At 45.8% G+C, this 20,335-nt stretch overlaps 1 protein-coding gene across 1 annotated transcript in view; it reads right to left on the reverse strand.

The window, feature by feature from the left end:
- Nucleotides 1–13,652, reverse strand: part of LOC146829238 (sodium- and chloride-dependent neutral and basic amino acid transporter B(0+)-like) — a 1,256,359-nt gene extending 1,242,707 nt beyond the window's left edge. The window contains exon 1 of the mRNA XM_085606669.1: nt 13,543–13,652. Within this exon, the coding sequence (XP_085462795.1) occupies nt 13,543–13,611 (69 nt within the window). The 5' untranslated portion in view covers nt 13,612–13,652. The remainder of the gene's footprint in view (nt 1–13,542) is intronic.
- Between the last annotated feature and the right edge of the window lie 6,683 nt (nt 13,653–20,335).

Below are 20,335 nucleotides of genomic sequence, written 5' to 3' on the forward strand. Positions count from 1 at the left end.
GGAGGTCCAAGGACACCATGTAGTCATTCGCATTGTGAAGCTGCAAGACTTCTTGACTTGTGACCATGCAAAACAATTGTTTCTTCAAGAATTTGTTTAGACTTCTCAAATCTAGGATTGGCCTCCATTTCTTTTCCTTTTTGCGCACCAAGAAGAATTGGGAGTAAAAACGTTGTCCTATTTGATGAAGAGGAACCCGTTCTATAGCTCCCTTCTGGATCATTGATGATCTTTCCAGGAGTAAGAGGTGTAAATGTTTGTGAGCCATAGGTTGAGGAGGTGTCGATGGAGTTTTCACAAATTCTAGAGAATGTCCAAACTGCACAAGTTGGAGAACCCAACAATCTGTTGTGATTTGATTCCAATTTTGAAGGTAGTGGGATATCTTTCCTCCTACTTTGGAGAGTGGAGATGAAACGGAGATCGGTGGTAGAGAGAAGTCATTGGCGTCGGGCGGAAAACTTCTGTCGTCTTCCCTGCCACGAAAGGAAGACTTGTTGTATGAAGTCTGTGTCTGTTGCCTCTGTTGAAATTGTGGCCTGTGTTGTTGGTTGTATGAGGAGTAGGTAGGATACCTATACTGCTGGTAGCCTCCTCTGTAAGAAGATTGCCCTCTACCCCTTGAGCCTCGAAAAGGGGTGCTTTTATATTGAAGGGTACCCAAAGCTCTGGCTGTATCTGTATCTTTTTTGATCCCTTGGAGGGCTTCATCGATATGAGTTCCAAAAAGGAGTTGTCCATCATAAGGCATGTCAAGGATTTTGGTCAGGATCTCAGGCCGGAATGTTGTTGCCTTAAGCCATCCTTGGCGCCTTAGGACCGCCGCCACAACAGCCAGTTGGTGGAAACCAGTGGATGCGATGCCCATCGCACAGTCGATAATTTCAGAAGCCGATCTTTCACACTCAAGCAACACCTTTTTTGCTTCCTCTTTAGACTCTTGCGGCAGGGTCTCTAGGTAGGGCGCAATGTCTGACCACATATTGCTGTTGTAGCGTCCCAATAACGCCAATGAGTTATACGCCCGTACAGTTAACGCCGACATGGAGGAAAAACGCTTTCCATTATTGTCTAAGCGCCTGCCCTCTTTATCCGGAGGTGCTGAAAGTGGGGCAGATGGGTTTTTTGATCTGCGTTGAGCTGCCTGAGTAATCACTGAATCAGGCTTGGGATGGCCTATAAGGCAGGCCGGAGCGTCGTCAGGAGCTATATATTTTTTATCCAATCTAGGCACGACTGGAGGAACTGTAGAAGGGTTTTGCATTATCTTGAGGCCTTGATCCCAGATTTAATCTATGATAGGGCATAGATCTAACAGATTTTTTGAAAGGTTTGTTGAAGTCGTAAAGGAAACAGCCCTGTTGGTGAGAAGGCATTGAAAGTTTAAAACGTTGTGCTGCTCTTTCCAGGAGATTATGGAATCCTCCGATATCTTCTGGTGGCGAGTCTACCTGAGGAGGTAACGGCGACGCTGATAGAGGGATAACATATTTGTCCCATTCGTCATGATGTGACTGAGTATCCTGAATTTCCCCTTCTTGTGGCTCATCCTCCTCTTCATCTGTAGAGGGGAGAGGCGGCAAAGGCACTTTAATGGCAGGAGTTGGTGGAGGTGGAACTTGCGCCATTTGAGGTGGAGTGAGAACTGGAGCAGGAGACGGAGCAGAGGTAGGGAACTTCTTTTTGTAGTCTGAAATCATAAATTGCAGGTCAGAGACCAGGGCTGATGGAAGACAAACCATCTGTGGTTGTTGATAATGGCTTTCATCTTTATAGTACCCCCGCTCATCCATATCTTGATCCTCATACTCAGAGTTTTCCTGATATTTAACATTGAGTTCAGAAGGACTTCTTGCAGCCCGAAACATACCGTCCTCATCGGAATCATCATCTTCATCCAAAAGATGAGAGGAAGGCAAAGGTTGGCCTCTACTCGGTGATGTCAGGGAAGGCGTCAGCCTCTGCTTGCTGATTTCTGTTGAAAATATGTATTTTCTGTGTTTGATTTAGGTGTCGTCGAAGAGGCCGTCATCGGTATATTCGTCATCGACGAAGAATCATCGATGGTCATACGGGGCACTGCCGCCGATGAAGGAACTCTCTTCGTCGACGACAAAGTCGTCGGCGGCGGAAAGGACGGTACACTCTTCTTCGACGTACGTACCATCGTCGACGAAGCACTCGTCGCCGTGCTCATCGTCGAGCGAGCCGTCGACGCTATCTTTGGCGTCGACGAAGACTTCTTGATCTTGATCTTCGACGACAAAGGGGTATGTGCCGCCGACGAATACGTCGTCGACGACGACGAAAGAGATGCCGACGAAACTGAAATTGTGGAAACTGTCGTCTTCGACGAAGTCACTCCAGCAGCTGTATGAGGAGACCTTGTCGTCGTCGAGGCCACCGTCGACGAGATGGTAGTCCACGGGGCTGAGGAAGGCTTTTTAAAAGTGAGTTTTACCCTTGGGGGAGGAGTCAGAGGGTCAGAAGCTGGTTTCTGCGAACTTTAAAGGGGAGGAGACTCCCTAGCAGGCAAATCCTTAATTTTTGAAGTCTCTGAAGACTTTTGTGTGTCTTCTTTTGAGGTTGCTGCGAAGAAGGACCTGGAGAAACATCTCTGGACCTTTTTTTTTTTTTTTTAAAGATCTGTTTTTATTTTCTACAAAGTAGAACAGAGGTCCAGATAGATACAGCGTTAAGCCCACAACCCATTTAGGGCCGGCCGCGTTTCACTCAAGGTTCTCCGAGAATATGTAAAGGCATTAACAGTTTAGAACACAGCATGTTGCCTACAACCCTTGTTGGGCGGCCTCGTGACATACTATATATAGCAATATTAGAGTGTTGTGGGAAGTCTCAGGACCTTTTTGTTGTAACAACAAGAACAGTGAGAACACGGGCAAGAGGCCCATATAAAGCGGATAGTAGTGAATAGACAGAAAAGAGTTGAAAGAAGAGGGGGCAATAGAAAAAGGAAGTATACAGCAACAAAAGCGGCTAGGTGGGCGGACGGGTAGATGCGCGCAGCAGTGCATGGTGTTAGGAGTGCATATCATGAGGCTTGTCGAAGGGAGCGTCGCCCAGGGCTGGTCTGGTTACGTAAGGAGCCTATTGGGGTCCGACGGGAGTATGGCATCTTAAAAAAGTTGTAGCGCTATAAGCTTGGAGGGTAGATAGCACGCATGTTCTATTTTACAGAGATAGTGGACTAAGGGTCGCCACACGGCAGTGAAGCGGGTGTCGCGTGATTGCAGTCGCGCTGTAAAAAGTTCCATGGTTATTACATGCCATAGGCGCGTGAACCAAGCGGCTATTGGGGGAGGCTCCGTTTTTTTCCAGTACAACGCTATAAGTTGTTTAGCCGCCCCAAGCATATGAAGTGCTATAGTCTAGTCGCTGCGGGTAAGTGCTTTTAGGTTAGTAGGTTTAAGGCCCAAAAGGATCGTGGTTGCAGACTCAGGCAGTGGAAAGCCCAATACCTCCTTGATATGACTAAGGACTTCCTTCCAGAGCAGGGTCAAGAGCGGACAGGCCCACCAAATGTGAATGAAATCTCCAGATGCATTCGAACACCTCCAGCACAATGGGGACACGGCAGGGAATATTTTGTGCAGTCGAGCAGGCTTATAATACCATTGCGTCATAATTTTATATGCATTTTCTGTCTGCGGGATGCTGCGATAGACCCTAGGGATATCTTGCCAAAGGCGATTCCACTGTGTTGGTGTGATTTCCGTGGTTGACGTTGATTGCCATTGGCGCTGATATGAGTGTGCAGTTAGCATCGGAGGGTGCTGTAGGATCTAGTACGTCCGAGAGATAAGGCCTTTCGATTCATCGAAGGAACGGGCCAGCCGTTCAAAGGAGGTGAATGGTCGGACAGCAGCCTGTTGCATCTCTGGTGAGGACACCCAGTGCCGCAGCTGTGCATATTGTAGTCCCGTGCCCAGTGGGAGACAAAAGTCCTCCCTACACTGGGCAAATGTCTTAAGTGTTCCCCCCTCATACAGGTCTCCGATCACTCTGCATCCCCCCTGTAGCCAGTTGGCGAATGTTTGTGAATGGAAGGCCGGAGGGAATAGTGGGTTACCTGCAATGGGAGTATGGGGGGAGGGCAAGGTCGTTAGTCCCTTACGCACGGCTACCTTGTCCCATATATCCAGGACCGTTCCCAGATGGAGCGCCCAGTTACCGTCCTGTCCATATGGAACCAGATTTTTTCGCTTTCAATGGCTATCCACTCCGAGACAAAGTGGAGATGCGAGGCCCAATAATAGTCCAGAAGGTTAGGGCACGCTAGTCCACCTCTGTCTCGCGGCGACATGAGGGTCTTGTGAGAGAATCGTGGCCTACGGCCGCCCCAGATGAAGCAAGTGAGATCTTGTTGGAGGCCCTGTAATTGGTGTTGTGGGATAGGGGTGGGGAGACATTGAAATAAATATAAGATTTTAGGGAGTATCGACATTTTCACGGCATTAAGCCTACCCAACCAGAAGAGAGTTAGGGATTTCCATCCCCGTAAGTCTTCCAGAACGGTTCTCCTGCACTCTCGCCAATTTACCTGGGTCCATGTGCCCAAGGAGGGGGTCAACTGAAGCCCTAAGTACCTGATATGCTCCGTGGCCCATTGATAAGGGGCGAGCATCTTCAAGACTGGTATCTCCTTCTTCGGGATCATAAGGTTCAGAGCCCAAGATTTGCCATGATTAATTTTAAGGCCTGAAGCCTGCTCAAAGGACTGTAACAGAGTGTGAAGCGCCTGGAGGGATGTATGTGGACGCGATATTGTGAGGATAAGATCATCCGCGAAGAGCGCCACCTTGTTCTGCCTGCCTCCATGAGAAATACCATGTATGTCCGAATTCTTCCTGATCATCTCTGTTAAGGGCTCTACCACCAGGTCAAACAACAGAGGTGACAAGGGGCAACCCTGCCGTGTACTTCTATGTATGGAGAAAGGGTCTGTAAGCTGTCCATTAACCCGTACCCTAGCTTGCGGGGATAGAAAAGGGGCCATGATCATAGAGATCATGTTCCGGCCCAAACTTTTGCAGCACCGCGCGAAGAAAACCCCAGTCCACCCGGTCAAACGCCTTCTCCGCGTCAAGCGAGAGAAGGCAGGCTGGTATATTCCAGTGCTGTGCTTTCCCCACCAGATGCGCGATTCTACGCACATTGTCCGCCCCTTGCCTATTGCGGATGAAGCCAACTTGATCCGGCTCCACAAGGCCAGGCATGTGGGGATCCAAGCGTCTGGCAAGCATTTTGGTGTAGATTTTGAGGTCCGTGTTCAGCAAAGCAATGGGACGATATGATGCACACAACGTGGGATCTTTTCCCGGTTTGGGAACAAGAGCTATTTCAGCCATACCCATAGAGGGCGTCGGCCCTTCCGTGTCCGAAAAGGAATTGCATAGTCGCAGGAGGTGTGGCTGGAGTTGTGTTATAAACATACAGTAGAAGACCAGTGGTAGGCCATCTTGGCCTGGCATCTTCCCGAGAGGGAGATCTTTCAACGCAGCCATCAGTTCCTCCACCGTGAGAGGACCGTCCAATTGTTTGGCATGGTGTGGGTGGATTGGAGTCCAGGGGCACTGGTTCAGAATATCATCAATGTGGGCTTGGGAGGGCGCTTCCGCCGTATAAAGGGCAGTGTAATAGGCCCTAAAGGCCTCGCATTTAGCTCGCTCCGTGGCGGCCCATTCTCCATCCGGCAATTGAATATTCGCTATGTGAACCTTCGCTGCACGCGCCCTCAGGCGCTTCGCCAGCAATCTACCCACTTTGTCCCCCCCCTCAAAATATCTTTGTTTTAAGGCTAACAGGGACCGCTCAGCTTTATTTGTGTGCAGGGCGCGGAGCTGACCCCGGAGGTTAGCAAGTCGCCTGCCGACCCACGAGCTAGGAATTGTCCTGATCCTGCTTCTCCAGCGTCTTAATGTCCTTGGAGAGGCTATCTTCCAGGCGGCGGGCTTCCCGCGCCCGTGCGATCAATAAAGATGTTATGTGGCCGCGGATTGTAGCCTTGAAGGCATCCCACACCACAGGAAAAGGAGTCCCGGGTAGGTCATTGCTCACAAAATAAGAGTCAATAGCGGTTCGTATGCTTTCCGTATCAGCCGGATCTCGCAAGACATGCTGCGGCAATCGCCACCGCGGGAGGCGGGTGGGGCAAGCGGACGGATCCTGCAAGAGGAGCTCCACGTGGGCATGGTCAGATAGCGATATGTCAGACATAGACGCCACTAACGTGTCCCTCATGAAGTCGTGTGAGATAAAAAGATAATCAATACGCGAGTACAAGCGGTGAACGTGGGAGTAGTACGAATAATCCCGCCCCTCCGGAGAGTGATATCGCCATGAGTTCATCAAGCCAAGGTCTGCTTTCTGTTCCCGGAGTGCATAGGACATGGCCCGTCCCATTTGAAGAAGCTTCACTACGGTCCATCGCAGGATCCCACAACAAGTTAAAATTATGGAGGGGTCGCCATATGGCACATGTTCCCGCAGAAGCGTTCGGAGATAGGAGTCCTGCATCTGGTTCGGTGAGGAGACATTACACAGTGTAAGTAGGCGTCTCCCCATCACCACCCCTGCCCTGATGAAACGTCCATCAGGACTGCTAAAGACTTCTGCCTGATATCAGATCTGCATAGAATAGCCACTCCAGCCGTTTTGGTGGTCGCTGTGGCCCTGAATTGGAGTGGGTATTTTGGGTGCGCCATGCGGGGAGTATCTATATTCAGCAGGTGGGTCTCTTGAAGAAAGATGATGTCTGGGCTATGTTGACATAGGTAGCGCCACACTTGCTGCCGCTTATTGGGAGAGTTAAGCCCCTTGACATTAAGGGTTAGTACCTTTAAAGGGCCAGGAAGAGCCATAAATAAAACGGATCCCAAATTAGTCCATCTTGCCACCGCAGAAAGCATGTCGGGGGAATGGAAGGGGGATACAGGAGTGAGTCTTCCCTGTTGACAAGAGCGCGTCGTATCCTTGGGGTCATCCGTCCACCATACCTAGTAAACAAAAAGGAGGGAGAGAAAAGGTACAGACAAGTAGGAAAATAGAGAATAGAAAGGTGGATAACCAACTTTGGCCAACCGGGCCACATTGTCCTGTTCTAATCGCGGGCTAGCCTACACCCTAAGGTTCAGATGAGCCCAGAGACGTCACTCTCTCAGGAACAGAGGGGGGTATGTCGTCTGCTGCTCTCTAGTTCATCCAGGCGGAGTGCTTCGGCACCAGCTACACTGCGAAAGGGGAGTTGGGTTAGCGTCAAGGCCCCCACAACAAACATCGAGTTTGACTAGAAAGAGCTGTGCTCCCTGAGGAGGGCTCCAAGGGCCATCACAGGTATATGAGCTGTTAATCAGGGGATTGGAGAATCCGGACCTGACTCTGACTTGTCCCCTTCCAAGGACCTGATGTGCTCTATAATGTCCTGTTTATCCTGCAAGGACGCTTGTTCATTGAAGGGTGGTGAGCGTCTGCGCCGGTATACGGTCGACCAGGTCGGCTTGGCAGGCACCCATGCAGAAGGCTGAGGGGGGCTAGTGGGCCATGAAGAACGAAGTCGGAATAGTTGAGACGCATCCTTATAGGACCGAATCACCCTATGCTTGGTCTCCCATGTAAAAATGAGGGCGAAGGGATGGCCCCACTGATAGGAGATGTCCATGCTCTGCAACTTGTCTGTCACAGGTTTAAAGTCACGGCGGCGGCACAGGGTATTGGGCGCCAGGTCCTGGAAAATCTGGATCTTGTTCCCGTCATACTTGAGATCTTGCTTGGCTCGCGCCTCCCGGAGAATAGCTTCTTTTTCTGTGAAAAAGTGGACCCTGGTTAAGATGTCCGGGAGGAGGCCCAGCCTGGCCGCGGGTCTGGAGACTCGGTAAGCCCGATCCAAAGCCAGCGGGGAGGCGTCATTATCTCCCCACACCTCGTGGAGTAGCTGTGCCACATATTTCATAATGTCCTTCCCTTCCGCTCCGAGAGGAACCCCCCGGATAAGGAGATTATTCTGGCGGCTTCGATTTTCCAGGTCCTCCTGCTTCAGTTGCAATTCTATGTGTTGGTCTTCCAGGATGGCCAGGCGTTGTCAGAGCTGCTCCTGGTCTTTTGTGCGGGCGTCGACCGTCTTTTCCAGCCCGTCTACCTGCTCGCCTATATCTGCAACTTCTTTCCTGAGTTCCCGAACAAAGGAGTGCACTTCTGTACGTTGCGAGCCGATTTCAGACTTCAACTCGGACATGAAGGAAGCCATAAAAGCCTGCGTCACCGGTGACGAGTCCCCTCCAGCCTGCGGGGTCCCCTCAGTGGGGGCAGACGGGCCCACCTTGTCCCACATTGCCGCCACCGAGTTGTCTTTGGAGGTTGGCCCTGAAACGTCTTTGCCTCTGTTGGTGCGTGTCATTCTTGTGATGCGGCTGTTCAGCTGGTTTTCAATCCCAGAGGGCAGCGAGAGTCTATCCGCGGTGTCTGCAGATCAGGGGCCCCAGTGGGAGCACCGTCCCCCGCCTCAGGACCCCCCGGAGGTCTCCGGCTCCACCACAGACCCAGGCGAAGAAGGCAGTTCAGTATAGTAGGCCCGACGCTCAGGCTGTCGCAACAGCTCCGCAGCACACAGTGAGTCCAGCATCCCCCGTCGATCCCACAGCGTTCCTGTAAAACTCAGGGCGGCCCTGCGGGAGTATGTGGTCGGACCCCCAAGACACAGCACAATGACCCAGCCAGGTCACACACCCAACCCACCGCACCTCCAGCAAGTATACATCCAATGGTCGCGTCCCAAAAGCGTTAGCAAGCGCACCACGGTCCGGCCAGTCTCCCCTCGTACCGGTATGTCACAGTCCAACGCTTGTCAACACAGATCAGAAGGTCTAAGGTGAGCCCCCACGTAAGAGGATCCCCAGGCCAATGCAGATGAGCAATCCGGCGAGGTATGCGGCCACAGCTAGGGGCAGCTCGCAGGTGCAGCAGCATGTCTTTCCCCCAATGGCAATGCAAGGGTTAGCCCTCCCATGGGCAGCACAAGGATGGCTTTGGGCTAGTGTGAAGAATAGGCTGGGCAGTCAGGCAGGGTGTGCGGCAACAGCGGCAGGCGGCTCATGAGGGCATAGATAGGTGTACTGGGGTCTGGGTAGCTTCCCCACGGTCCCCGGCCGCGATCCTATGGGTGGCGGGTGTCAGCCGAGAGTGCCTCCGGGGGACCCCCCCACAAGGGAATCCTCAAGCCACTTACAGGCAACGGCCGAGCAAACGCGCAGGACGCGCGGGCATAACAGCGGCCTTCGTCACATGGGCAGCGGCCCAGCCCCCGTCATCTCCAGTCTTAGGGCCCCTTCGCACCACAACCACAGCGCACTAGGAGCAGAGTCGGACCGGGCCATCTGCCTTCAAGATCTTCCACACACCGCTGCCAGCCACCGCCTGCCACTCAAGAGCACCACTCACCACCACGTTGCCCAGCCACCGGCAGCTCTCCACTCCCACTGTCCTCTCAAGACCGGCTCCGCTGCAGTCTGGTCCGCGCCCACTCATAAAATGGCAGACAGCTGGCGTGACCTGAGGGCTCCCAGGCAGCTCACAATGCCCTCCGCTGCCTCCGATGTGTTGCGTCGCCTTGTCCAGGACGGCGCGGCACCGATGCAGTCCGATGAGGGTCGAGACAGGTCCCGCTGATCCCACGGCGTGCCCCCGACCCGAAAGCCACAAGATGGCGGCTGCTGGCTTCAGTAGTGGAAGGCTGGAGCAACACGGCCGTGTCACCGCAACCGGCGCAGCCTCAGCGCCCTCAGCTTGCCAGGAGACGCTTCTCACCTTCCGCCACCTGTGCACCCCAAAAAAGGGCAGCAAATGGGCCTCAGCTCCGCTTATGATGGCTGAGGAAAGTAAAGATCCGCCGGAGAACCTGCGACGTGCGTCTCACCTCATTTGCAGCGAGACCACGCCCTCCTCTGGACCTTTTTTGAGGAGTTTTAGAGGAGGATCTTGATGAGCTCTCACTCTCCTCCGAGGACAAGGGGTCTTCTTTGTCCTTAAGCCTCTGCAGCCAGGTCAAAAGCCTTCCCTCATGGTCTTTTAACGTCTTTGTAGAAAAGTTACGACATACCTTGCAGTCTTTAGGTGAGTGGTCCAGATAAAGACAGTAGAGGCAGTCCTTATGTTGGTCATCGACATGTAACCTCTTCTTCTTGCAGGTACCACAGGGCCTAAAAAGGCATTTTTTAGTAGTGTCCGACATGAAGACAGTAAGGACTTCACTCAGACAAAGAGAATTCTGAAGAAAAACACTTTGAATCCAGTGGAGACTCCCTTAGCATGACGTGCGGTAGAAAATCTGAGGGACTAGAGCTCCTTCCAGGAAAGTTCCAGAGAGTGGTGACAGCTGATTGGTTGTTCTCTAGAGTTTGGTCCTTATTACAAAAGTACCTGGATATGTTACTAATGTGAGGCCTTAGGCCTATTACTCTCTATGTCTTATGAGACATTACTTTACTTATGTACCAGGGACTCCCATCCTGACGACGGGGAATGATTCAGGCATGTGAATCTATGAAAGATACCCTAATAGTGGATAAATCAAAAGTTTTCTTTTAAGACAATTTAGAGGATTTTTAAAAGTCTTACTTAACCACTATATGGCGTACTTTAAACACAGGTCCGTATTCACACCGCTGAGCACCAAATGTTGGAAAGTGGGTTATTGGCAGGGGTAAGTATGCACCTAACCCTAGTAATAATGCCACTAACACGATATGGAGTAAAGGTCTCAGTAAATTAGCTCCTTGCTCAACCCCTGGTAGCTGACAAGGAGCAGTCAGGCCTAACTTAGGAGACGTAAGTGTATAGCATTTAAAAACACCAATACATCAAATAAGTAAGACACAACACATAATAAAAATCCCACAACAATTTATAAAAATGTGAAATATTTTAATGAACAAATAGATAACAAAACGACAAAAACCAAATGTAGGGACCCGGAGATGTGAATTTTTAAACATTAACCACTTTATAGTGCTTAAAAACAGATAACTCAACTCTGGGACATCTGGTCGTGCTTAACTGGGACAAAATCAAAGTTTAAGGCCAAACGCGATGAAGCCCTGGTTCGATAACATTTTTTACCTTCACACTTAGAAACTTTTTTTCCACGGCACTCGACCATCCACAAAAGGCCCGATTAGGAGAGCGTTCGCCATCTTGACTTTCCATGTGGACTCTGTCAAATCCTGGAAGTCTGCAGCTCCGGAGCTTTTAGCGGGATGAATCTGAAATCCTGGCCGGGTTGCGGTTGACGGTAGTGCCAAAAACTAATGGCAGGGAATACCTGGTCTTAGAATGCCGATACAAGGATTTTCCTAGTTTTTTGCTCTTTCATGTGTGCATTCTACAGCAAACATGGAAAGAGCAAATCGCCATTATTGATTATTGATGTACAGGAAGGTATACTTTCCTGCACATCAACAATTACCCTTGCAGCGCAGGCAGCTTTGCAACATGGTGGCAGGGTGTCTGTGCTGGCGCTAGGCAGATTTTTTGCGTCGGCTCTAGGGGAAACACACGGGTGCACTGTATTCTTGTGAATACGGTGCATTCCTGCGTTTTAAAATATGTGGGAGCGCAGCATTGCCAAATTTGGCGTAGCACCGCCCTCTGACATTTTATTGTAAATATGCCCCCTTGTTTCCTCAACTGTTACTAAATTGTAACTTAGGTATAAAGACCTGACCCACTATTTGTTCAATTGTCCCATCTATGACACGATCAGAGACGATAACATCAAACACACTAAAGAGAATGAAGAACTAGAAACCGACGAATAAAGCATCTTCTTGCTCAGTCATTTGAGAGTCGCTCACACAATACATGGGAAGATGCAGTGTTAAAAGCTGAGACCTAAGATTAAAAATACAAACAATAATTACCCATGGCTCTCAGAAAGATCCTGCGACATGCATCCCTGTGCAACATAGGAAACTTTGTAGGCTTTTTCTTAACTTTAGTCAAAGTTCTAGGCTTCTTATGCTCTGCCTTTACAATCTTAATATCGCTTAACTATGCTATTTTCTCTGGTAAGGATGGCTCTGCAAACGTCTCCCTGTGTGACAGCAAGACTTACAAACATTCCTGCTTGTGCACGAAGAAAGATTTCATTTTTTCTTCACGTTTGTATTTTTAGTCCTTCGCGTTTGGATTTACATTTTGTTATGTTAATATTTCCTGTGCGAAAGATAGTCTCATTGCTAGAAGAACCTATAAATAAATTTAAACTCCATGCAAATTGAGTGACAAATCAAAAATATATGCAGTTTATACCTAAAGCAGCACTACCTAAGCGATTGTTTGTGCTCCCGGTGGCCGCTGACATGCGCTGAGTTTGCGTGAGATTGATTGTTCTGACTAGCCCTATACATTCGGGTAAAGATTTCTGGCATCCTGCGTGTGTAACGAAATCCTATAATTAACTTTAAAGGTGAGCAGAGCCTTCTTGTTCTTGCCTGAAACACAATGACTTTTTATACCTGTAATATTGGTCGCCGTGTTCTACCCCTGATGTAGGTTGTACAAGGGTCAACGAGGGGCAATTTATTATTGCTAGTGGTAACTATCTTCAAAAAACACAGCTCGAAAAAAAGAAACTGATTCATTGACTTTTTTCATGCAAAGTAGGGCCTAATTGCCTCTAGGTTTTTAATAGACAAAAACCTATGACTAAATTGAGGGGGCAGGGCAAATGTATAAAGGGCCATGCTCGGTATATAAAGGGATCAGTGACACGAAAAGTGATGAAGCTCTTATGATAGAGTTACAAATCTTCACCACTGACACTTAGAACTAGCAATTGAAACTAAAGCATACTGATTATTACATCGAATTGTACACTCTGGGTAGCTGGCTGAAATTGTTTGTTCAGAGTCCACGAGGCAGCAAATGCAGACATTTAAACTAACGTTTTGTGGTCCTTGTCACACAAATAACGTTTGCTTGTCGATTTACTCCTATATTTGGAGCAGTTTTGATTTTTCTTGAATTCACATTGCCCTGCTGGAAAGATGTGACAGTGAAAATTCATGCGGGAGTACCTAAAAAAACATTTTCATAGTCACAAATGTAGCAGGTTTACACGCTTGCATGTTTAAATGCAGAGTAAATGTGCAGTAGTATCAGGGCACCTACCATTATCTTATTACGATTTGTATAAATTAATCGGAGAACTTATTCCAAATGCGCCTGGTAAGGAGGCTTGAGTCACTGTCCAGATTTATGCTTTAAAGGGCAGCTCAATGTCCGATATGAGCTCCAGATTTCGATTTAACTCAGGTAGGTCTAAACTGCAAACACATTAGGTGGGAAAGGTGCAGTGATTTTCCTTTTCTAACAGCAAGCTTAGTAGATATGTTGGGGAAAAAATGTCACTTTGTAAAGACAAATTTATCTCGAACTAAATCATACCCATTACAACAACTCCTGTAAAATAAAAAGAACACAAATGTCTGCCGTCAGTTGACTTCGGCTAGTAAACAGAAAATGACTCACTGGTTTTGTGTTTGAAGCTCTTCTCCTGCAGCACTTTAAGCATCCAGAAAGAGAAACGTTCTTCCCCATTTCGTTGACTTGTCCTGCAGCTCTCAAAATTGTTAACTTAATCAGCCTGTTGCTTTCTTTTTGACAATCTTGCAAAGGGGAAGGTTTTGTTTCTTCTGACAGGGAACTAGGACTCGCACATGAAGGGAGGTGTGTCGAACACCGCCTTTAGTTGCCCTAGTTTCACTGACTGTACAGCAAACCGCACCGTTATTGAAGACAAAGACATTGTGTCTTCAGTGAGTAAATAAACATTCCAAACGAGTCACCCGTGAAACCACAGTGCCCTAAAGACTCTCTTTAAAGGTTGCGATTCTGAATAGATATTTTACTTTCTGAAGAAATTATAGTACATGGGATTCTGCAATCAGTGGATAAACTCCTGCCTCTAACTCAATTTCTGTAAAATCGACGATTTACCAGTCGAGTTCTGACTTCACTGCCTGCTTCTGAAGTCAGCAGCCAAGTTAAAGGACGGTCAGGTCATGGAGCAGCTGCTTAACCCCTTCCCCACTCATGACGGAACCACTCCGTCATGAGCCACGGTCGCCGTGTGCTCATGACGGAGTGGTTCCGTCATGCTGCGGCCGTTGGCGGCCGCGCCGCCCACGCGGCGCTAATTCCCCGCCTGTGCGGGCGATTAGCGCAGTGGGCGGAGTCATGACGGAACCACTCCGTCATGAGCACAGCTCAACCGTGGCTCATGACGGAGTGGCTCCGTCATGAGCACCGCGCCACCGCGCTGCCCCCAAACCCCCTCCCCAGAGCTGCGGCGGGAATTCCGCCGCAGCGAAAGCGTTAAAGCAACCACAATGAAATGTTGCTTTTCTATCTTCCACTCTAGTTTTCTAGCTTGCAGTGACTAGCAAAAAGAACATATTTATTTTTTGGCATTTCTCGGATAATATAGAAAAGCTAGAACGTTTGAATGTTTCTACACGTTTTGAACTACTGCAGCTTTTATTTTTAAACTCTCACATTGAACTATTTCTAACATCTTTTTTCATCAAATATCTAACAGGAATTGTTTTGGATGGGTTTAATTTTGCACTAATGGTTCTATTTTTATTCTTCATATTTGCAAACATGCTGTCTCTTTCAAATGAAAGGGTTGTAAACTAAGTTTTAAGTGGTTTGTGGGAAAGGTGATGGGTGACAACTTATATGGAATAAAGCACCCCCAGACGTACATTATAAGAATATTGCAAGTCAGCTTGGAGTTTCATAACCCTATAAAGGAAATCGGCCTTTGGTCTCGCTCCTCTATATGGTTATGGAACTACTTTGTGACTTACAATAGCCTTATAATGTACTGCAGGGGGTACCGTATCCCTTATGTATTATACAGATTAGTTTTACAGAAAACATGGTTTCATTTTAAGGTCTGGCTAGAGACAGTATTAGCTGTAGGAATGTAATAGTAAAAATTGAATATAGTATAAAAAACTATTTTGCTGATGTTCTTCGTACAAAAATACATAATTATGACACATATTCCAACTACAGAATCAGAAATGTTGCATTCATCTACAATAATTAGGAATGAAGAATTTACACCAGTATAGCACAATTTCTGCATTTGCAAGTTTAGGGTTCGTACAGGAAGGTGTTGCAGGGATTCTTTTTGGAAAAGGAAGTATGCATGGGCTCACAGGTCGTCAATATGTAGGGACTGAGTCACCATACCACATTAAAACCTATGGTCCCACAATAAACAAAAGAGAGACAGGAGAAAAGTTTACAATATGTATTGAAACTGTTGTGGTCAATTATGAAGCAACTGTGCTGTAAGTAGAAAACATATACAACTGAGCAGAGTACTCAGCAGTACGAGCAAATTGTATACAATGAAAAGCCCTATCATGGCTAATAATATACCTGCCTAAGCCTATACTCATTACGTGAGCACAGTGATATATCAGTGATCCCTGGGATTAGCAACGGACCCCATACCTGGCATTTGTAGTTAGATGGTCTGCATCTCAGATTGCGCAAAGCTGGTGCACCCACTCCAGGACCTTTCCCTCTGCTGGAAACCCTCCTCCCTGTTCTGAAAAGGCAAGTTTTGGTTTATATGATAAGAAGTGCCTCGTTAGAAAACAGCAGCTACACCTCTGTTTTGTGTCTAAATGCCAGAATATGCTGCTGATCGACCACAGTAAAACAGGGTACGGTGTTGTTCGACCTTGTACAAAATGTTCAGACTAACTCAAAAGGAGAACTGAATAACATAAACATGTGCAGTGTTTTTCTAATACAATATCATGGCACAAAATAAAATGTGTTACAGATGGCTGTGCAAAGCAAAGTGGGTTACATTGTGCAGTTAGGCTAAAAAAAGGGAGAACCATTGTGGGCCTTAAAGGGAACTTCCTACAAAGCTAAAGTACCAGAGGTGGTGGCGATGCAAAATGAAGTAAGCATCCTCATCTCTTCAGTCTGTGTGTGTTCTCAATAATCTTGTAGCTTGTTTCTGCAACGGATACTATTGGCACAGATATAGATTGTGACATGATTGAAGGAGATTTTTCTTTGGGGAATTATGTTTTCTGGCTGAAGAAACAAGAATAAAAATAAATGTAAACATAATAGGGAAACATTCAAATTCTTATTTGTAGTTTATTTACATGTGCAGAACTATAAATTGTAAAATGTCTAAATATGGACTTATAGCCAGACATACATTCTCCCTAACAATCTTAGACTGTTTTAGATTACATGAAATACTCCTAGAAATTCTTAGAAAATTTAAAATAATTAGAAATGTACTGCAAACATAGAGGATCATTAGACAATAGGAATGTCACAATATTTGATGACAAAATACTGTCTATCAATAATATTGTATCCAGAATATCAGCTAGCACAATACTGTGAATATGAGTATATACAATAAGAAAAGTTTAAATACATCTTGAATATTGTTATAGTCAATGTTCTGGATAATATATTTTAGCAGGGTGCTAGTTAAGACTTTATATTGATGTTCAAAAATCATTTAGATTTTGGTGAAATGGGAAGCAGGCGGTTCTTCTGACCTGCTCAACTTGTGCTCCCATTCTCTATTTAGAGGTGGTAGAAGTTAGTGGCCTGTCCGTTGCAAAACTGCCACCTTTCCTGCATTTGGAGGACTGGTCTATTTAATGGGTTGCCCTGTTCCATAATTTCCCTAGATGGGTGGACCCATGCAAGTAAAAGAAAGAATGACTGCTCCCACACAGGGAGAATCACCTAGAACATCAGAGCCATGGTATTTTTCAGAACCCAACCCCTGCTTTATATGCATTATGATGTATTTAATGGCATCCAGCTTTGATAAAAAAAAAATTTGCCCCACCAAGTCATGTTTTTTAGGCAAAGAGGGGTGGGGGTTCGAAGTGTTATGCTGCTTGCATTTAGCGTTCATTTCAATTCTAATGTTAACTTACCCTAATTTTCTAATGGTGCTTGTACATGATTTCTATTTCAAGAATGGCCCTTGCACACATTTCTTCTTGATCGGTATTGATACCCTGTAGTCTGCAGTTAGTTCCAGGGCCTCAAACATTCAGAATATGAGGTATTGTTTTATTTTCTGTGCTCGCAAAGAAAAATTCTTCTGCTTTAGCCTAATTAGAACGCTGTCCTACATTGACACAGTTTGATTAGTCTGCTGTTTTATTTAAACCGTGTCCATGATGAACTCGTAGAGAAGTGCTCATCTGATTGAGTCATCACACAACACTGCTGAGATGCAGGCCGCCTCTATGTAACCTTCATCCTGAGAAGGAAGGCTATTGTACACTCTTAGGTGCATCAGTGGATGCAGGGAACCTGAGTTCCTGACATACAATATAAAGATATGGGGTTAGGTCATTTAACAGACCATGCAGATGGGTACTCTGGCTAAACTCTCTTTAACATAGAGGCTAGCGATAGAAAGGAGTAACATACCATTAGCAATGTTATGAACAATTACCATGATTTATTTGTTTGCATTTTTCACCATTCAATCGATCAGGGGTTTATAAAGCGCGCTACTGACCAGTGAGGGTCTCGAGGCTATTCTATTAATGCTTATTACAATAATGAGTCTCATCTATCTCACAATCACAGTTTATGTTTTATTTGCAAAGATTAGAGCTTTTAAATAAATGCAAGGTTGTATCTTTTGTTTGTGACACTGTTTTGTTTGCAAGAGTGACAGAGGGTTAAGGCCTGTTTCTACTGTTTCTTTGGGAATCTGAGAATCATGCTCTAGGTTACTGACAACAACTCTAACTCTGGAGGTTTAGGACTCTGTTTGCGGAATTGTCAATTAGCCAAAACAGACGAACATTCTCTTATTATATTTGAAGACTCAGGACTGTGAATTATAAAGTTTTGTTGTTCTAGATACACAGTCCTACTAGATTAGTAGGAACCGTATAACATGGCTGTTACATTCTCACATTTACCTTTTGCCGTACTTGTTATCTTTTGTTGTACATTCTAGTTCCATTTGGAACCAACCTTTAGAACTTCAGCTTAGACTGAGCCAGTTGCACTGGGTCTGCCTGAGCATCTGTATGTTCCTGTTGCTGTGCTGCATTTATTTACAATAATCATTTTAATCACAATTGGATGATTTACCTCTTTCAATGGCGACGAGCGGAGGAACACTCTTCACAACAAGAAGAAGCAGCACAGAAGATTAGTGATCCTGAACCCTATTTGGATTATTTGTGAAAATTACATGAGAAGAAGAAATTTAACGTAAAAGAAAGACGGAACTAAAAAAGAAAAGAGGGCCGGTAACCATCCATTTTGTTACTCAGAGACTTCCTTCAGCTAAATATTAAGGAAAACGGAAAAAAGACAAAGGGATTCAAAGGAAAATTTATGGAAGGAGATCGCAAAGCAGCTTGAGAGACAATCACAATTACAAAAAAAAAAAAAAAGAGGAAGAAGATGATTACGATTCCCGAATGCCGAAATTAACACAGAATTGCTTACAACAGCAAGTGATTTGGATCGTTAAGTACCTGCGAGATTCAAATCGCTCAACGCATCAGGCATCTTTTGAAATTTGGCGCATGGTCTTCGTGAGGCGCCTCTGCAGGAAAGATCGACATTGTTCCTTCGCGTTGAAAATGCGCAATGCATTCTGGGAAACGCATTGAATGCTGGGAACGTGCGCGCATGACGCAGACAACGTGGTGGCCATTTTGTTGTCATTAGTTACAGCCTTGGCAACCAATACGCTGCTAAAAACGGAAGCACAGCAGTCAGCTTTGATTAAATTGGATAGTTTTTTTTGTGCATCATCGTTACTTTTCTTCTTATCTCATTTTCAATCGGCATTAACCTCAACATATGAAGAAGAATGGACCTTGAGTAAGTGGAAATATTTGAATATTTTTAAGGGAAGAAACACTGTTAGCCTCATCCTCTTTGCCCCTTTATTTACATTGCCCTCTTTCTATTACATTTAAGAACACAAGGAGAACAATTGCATTTAGCACTCATTTCAAACAGGAGGAAATAAGTTGTTTTTTTTCTTTAATTTTTTTTGGGAATAATATATATCCAGGTTTAACATTTTAAAAAAAGAGAAGAAGAAGGTTATTTGTTAAAAGTTACTGGACAAAATTGTATCTAGGGTGTGTTTGACACATTTACAGGAAAATATATTTTAGCTTCACAGTAAATGAACAATATGCAGTTTGAACCACCAGCAAAGTTTTTGCAATCGAAAGGTGATCCACCACTTCCATGGGCTAGGTGGAAGGAAGAATTAATTAATTACATGAAAGCTATTGATGGGGAAAGAATGGGAGCGGAAAGAAAAAAAAGTATTTTGTTACACTGTTTAGGTTCAGAAGGACAAATGGTTTTTAGAGCTTTACCACAAATAACTATTGCAGAAAATGGAGAAGCAACAAATGTTTACAATGAAGCCTTGCCCAGGATGGAAAAGAGGTTTAAACCAAGAAGTAATATAGCCTTGAATAGGTTTAAGTTTTATACTAGGGTACAAGAAGAAGGTGAGTCGTTTGATGATTTTTTAACAGCTTTACGCACCTTAAGTTTACATTGTAATTTTGGAAACATCTCAGATGAAATGATAAGAGACCAGATCATAGTTCATGTAAGGTGTAAAGAAACACAAAAACAACTCTGGGTGATGGGTGATCCCAAATTATCAGAAGCTATTTTCACAGCAAAAGCTTTTGTGCAAAGGGAAAAATGGATGCATGTGGTAAAGAATAATAGTAACAAGTCTGATAAAGCGGAAGAGATTGCTGCCGTCAAACGTCAAGATGAAGTTAAAAATGATCCTCATAATTTGAACTCACTTTCGACCCAAAACACAAATTTCAATACCCCTAAAAGATTTGATAGTATGGGGAAGAATGTGGCTTGCTACAGATGTGGAAACAGAAACCTTATGGCTTCATTTGCAGGTTGTCCAGCCATTAAAAAAGAATGTAAGAACTGTGGAAGGATTGGTCACTTCGCAAACATGTGCAGGGATCAGAGGAAATATTCAACTAAATATCGCCCCAGAATTTCATGTACATTAGAAGGACCTGCACAATGCCTAAATGATGGAGGAAATGGAAGTATGTCACAAAATTCGGGTTTTGTGGTGTCTGTTCTGGATAGCATTGCAAACCTTACAGATAATGAGGACATGCTCATAAAAAATCCTTCCAAGTGTGTGGTTCAGTTATTTAATGTGGATTTAGATCTCATGGCTGATTCTGGATCACCGTGGACCATC

This window comes from Triturus cristatus, chromosome 5_2 (genome assembly GCF_964204655.1).
Source record: "Triturus cristatus chromosome 5_2, aTriCri1.1, whole genome shotgun sequence".
NCBI lineage: Eukaryota > Metazoa > Chordata > Amphibia > Caudata > Salamandridae > Triturus > Triturus cristatus.